Here is a 2,934-nt window from a genome sequence, read left to right as displayed (position 1 = left end):
CAATGTAGGTCAAAGTGGTTGAGTATAGCTTGAATAGTTTGCAAGAGGTTTTACGGCCCTGTGTGTGTGTGTGTGTGTGTTGTGAGGAGGAAGACCTGGGGCTTAGGGGAAGTGTAGCCTCTATAAAAGCCGAGGAGGATGGCAAAGAGAAGGGGAAAGAGGTGCATGCGCAGTCTGAGGAGGATGGGCATGCAACCTGCATACAAAGGACAAGGGGGAATTACATATGCAAACTACATGATACGAATTGAGGGAATCTGGCATCTTTAAAGTATTATTACTAGTATTTTATAAAAGCGAACCAGTATGTACTAGATCAATATTAAACTGAGACACAATTTTTTGATGGAAATAATTGCAGCAAGGACCGCACGCCGGCGCGCGGTCCTCCAGGCATCTAGCTGGGGTGGTGGTTAACATCTATGGAGAACCGTCAGGGGTCCTACTCTCTCGCTCTCGTCATCACTGGAGGTTAATCTCTGTTGCCCAGCGCCTGCACATTCAACATCTCTTGAAGGCACTCTGATATGAATACACTGCATAAGAAGCTCCTTCCACGACTCCTCGATTGGAAGCAATCGCAAGCAGAGAGCAGGAGCTGGTGGTGTACTTCCTCGCTGCTTATTCTCGTATTGGTGGGCTTTCTCCTGCAGTGGAACGAGCATCCCTCATAGCCCTCTGTTGCGTCCAGTTGGCCCAGTTGCTTACCTGTCCCAATGGTCTCACAGAACATGCTCCAGCCTCCAGGTTTACCTCTTATTGCTTCACCGCACATCATCTTACCTCTCAATCCTCCTCATCGATGGCCCTTTCTCGGGCACACGCATGGGGAAGGGTAAGAGCCCCTCGAAACCATCTAGTGGAAGTCGTATAAACAGGGGGGGAATAATACACGAACTCCACTCTACGTTTGGTACGGCAGCGATACACAACTCTGCTCAAAAGTCCCAACAGCATCTCCACCTCCAGCAACTACACTTGGCCGTCGTCTGCATTCTCCTTGGCCTCCTCATCCACCCTCCTCTCATAGCTTTGCTACCCCTTATCCACCAGAGGCCTTTCCCGAGGCCTTCTCGTTTGTGAAGAAGACAGAGTTCTACTCGCCTTTTCCTGCACCGAGCATCGCCCTCGGTTCCATCCATAATACGGTTTCCTTCCTCCGCCTTTTTTACAACCTCGTTGACATCAACTCTCTTGTGGTGTGATCAGCCCCTTGTAGCCCACTGCACCCAGATGCTCCTCTCTCAAGCTCTATTTAATTCTCTCGTTGTTTGTGTGTACTTGGCCCAGCTGGCAAGTTCTCCACCCTTTTGCTCTACTTCTTTCTTTCAGCTTCTCAGAGCGGGGACCTAGCATTGATTGTAGCAACATCTTTGGCTGCAATAACTTCTTTTGTAGGGATAGCGGCACCATTTTTGGTTGCTTTGAGGTCTACACCAATGTCTTCAGGGTCGTGGGTGCCATTAGTTTTGATGGTTGTGGGCTTTGCGATGTCAGATTTGGTTGCTATGATGGATACATCAGTAGCAACTACGGCAACAAGGGTAGTCTTTCTTGACTGTAGGAGCTTTTAATCCTAGAGGGATGGCAGCAACTCTAGCAACAATAGGCTTGTCTGCAGGTGGTGCGATAACCCACTTCGACGGCAGCAAGCCTGACAGTTATCTTGGTCATAGAGGTGCCGTCAGTCACAACTGCATTGATGGAAGCACTCTTCAACTGCAGGGGATGCATCAATGGTCTCGGCAAGAAGAGTTGTAGCAGCTTCTGCATTTGCTAAGGGGTGAGCGATGCGATCTAATTCTCGTACAAGATTTGCAACATCATCTTCTTCAGGGTTTGTGACACGTGGTGCAGTGCCCGGAGGTATGGTACTCTCAACGGTGAGGTTTGCAACATCGCTTTTGTTAACATATGTTGCAATTACAGAAGCACGAGCAGGCTTGGCTGTAGTACCAAGAGCAGGCCTTTCACAAGCTTGGTCCGCAACTTGTTGTTTTATGCCAAGGAATGTTGTGGTGGTGCCAACAACCACGTCGCATAGTGGGTTGGCAGTGCAAGGGGCCGAGCATGGTGGATAGCTTGGACCGAGGCGGTGACAGCTCGTCCAGCTCGCCTACTCTTTTGTAGCCTTTCTAACTCTTAGTAGCACTTTTGAATTGGATGATTAGATTATATGAAATGATATCGGTCGTCCACAATGACTTGGAGCTTTTGTGCTTTGCGTTCAGTACGCCTGAGGATGAGCTTAGGCGTGCTGAGTTTTGGCGGAATGTGCAGGCGAAGAGGGTGGCGAGGAATCATAGGGAGCTGATTAGGTATATATACGCTAACAAGGTGGGGCTATATTTTCTGAGATGAGATGTTTGGATGTAGAGGATATGTTCGTGAGGCTTGCGGTAGAGCACATGGTGGGACTCGCGGAGGATGTGACATGGGATGTGGGGGTGGAGGGGTGGCTGACCCTGCTGTAGGAGGTGTTGACAAAGTTGGCAGACAAGGTGGGGACCGGCAGGTAGGTTGAGTGGCCGCCACAAGCATCAGGTACTAGCATGCTTGAGCCCCAAAGGATTGCGCCTCATTCAGAGTACAAAAAATCCTAGGGGGATGTTGTTGGTGCACCCCCTTGTGGATATTATCAACCCCACCTCAAAGCACTCTCTCGCTCTTGTTAGAGCCCTTATTATATTCTATGAGCACCTCTGAAGCATCCCCCTACGGCCTGTTCTTTTGTTCTAGAGGGTAGGTCGTGGCCCAAGTTGGTGCTCATGGTTTTTTGAATTTCTTGCAGTAGGTGCCCCTACTATGACTAAATTTGAAGGTTTTCACACTAAATTACACTACATTTCTCCAAAATTTGTAGGTTTTAATCTTACCCTCAAATCTAAAATTTAGAGGTAAATCTCAAAATTTTAGGTGGGATCACACTTAACC

General features: G+C 48.6%; 1 protein-coding gene and 1 pseudogene across 1 annotated transcript; one reads left to right on the top strand and one right to left on the bottom strand.

Moving 5' to 3' along the window:
* The first annotated feature begins 422 nt into the window (after positions 1 to 422).
* LOC147416912 (uncharacterized) lies at positions 423 to 1,205 on the top strand. The gene is made up of 3 exons (XM_086507967.1): positions 423 to 471; positions 546 to 747; positions 923 to 1,205. The coding sequence occupies exons 1-3, from the start codon at positions 423 to 425 to the stop codon at positions 1,203 to 1,205; spliced, it is 534 nt and encodes a 177-aa protein (XP_086364093.1).
* Positions 1,206 to 1,336: 131 nt separating this feature from the next.
* Positions 1,337 to 2,554, bottom strand: LOC147416911 (uncharacterized; annotated as a pseudogene).
* Between the last annotated feature and the right edge of the window lie 380 nt (positions 2,555 to 2,934).

The sequence above is a fragment of the Adiantum capillus-veneris genome, unplaced genomic scaffold (genome assembly GCF_014529385.1).
Source record: "Adiantum capillus-veneris isolate H3 unplaced genomic scaffold, ASM1452938v2 Hic_scaffold_373, whole genome shotgun sequence".
Taxonomy (NCBI): domain Eukaryota; kingdom Viridiplantae; phylum Streptophyta; class Polypodiopsida; order Polypodiales; family Pteridaceae; genus Adiantum; species Adiantum capillus-veneris.
The sequence above is the reverse complement of the archived record's forward strand: the minus strand, read 5'-3'. Positions and strand labels throughout refer to the sequence as shown.

Coding starts and splice junctions, on each gene's coding strand:
- LOC147416912 (XM_086507967.1), top strand. CDS start 423: ATGGAGAACCGTCAGGGGTCCTACTCTCTCGCTCTCGTCATCACTGGA. Junction 472..545: donor CGCTCTCGTCATCACTGGAG/GTTAATCTCTGT, acceptor ACACTGCATAAG/AAGCTCCTTCCACGACTCCT. Junction 748..922: donor GAACATGCTCCAGCCTCCAG/GTTTACCTCTTA, acceptor TTGGTACGGCAG/CGATACACAACTCTGCTCAA.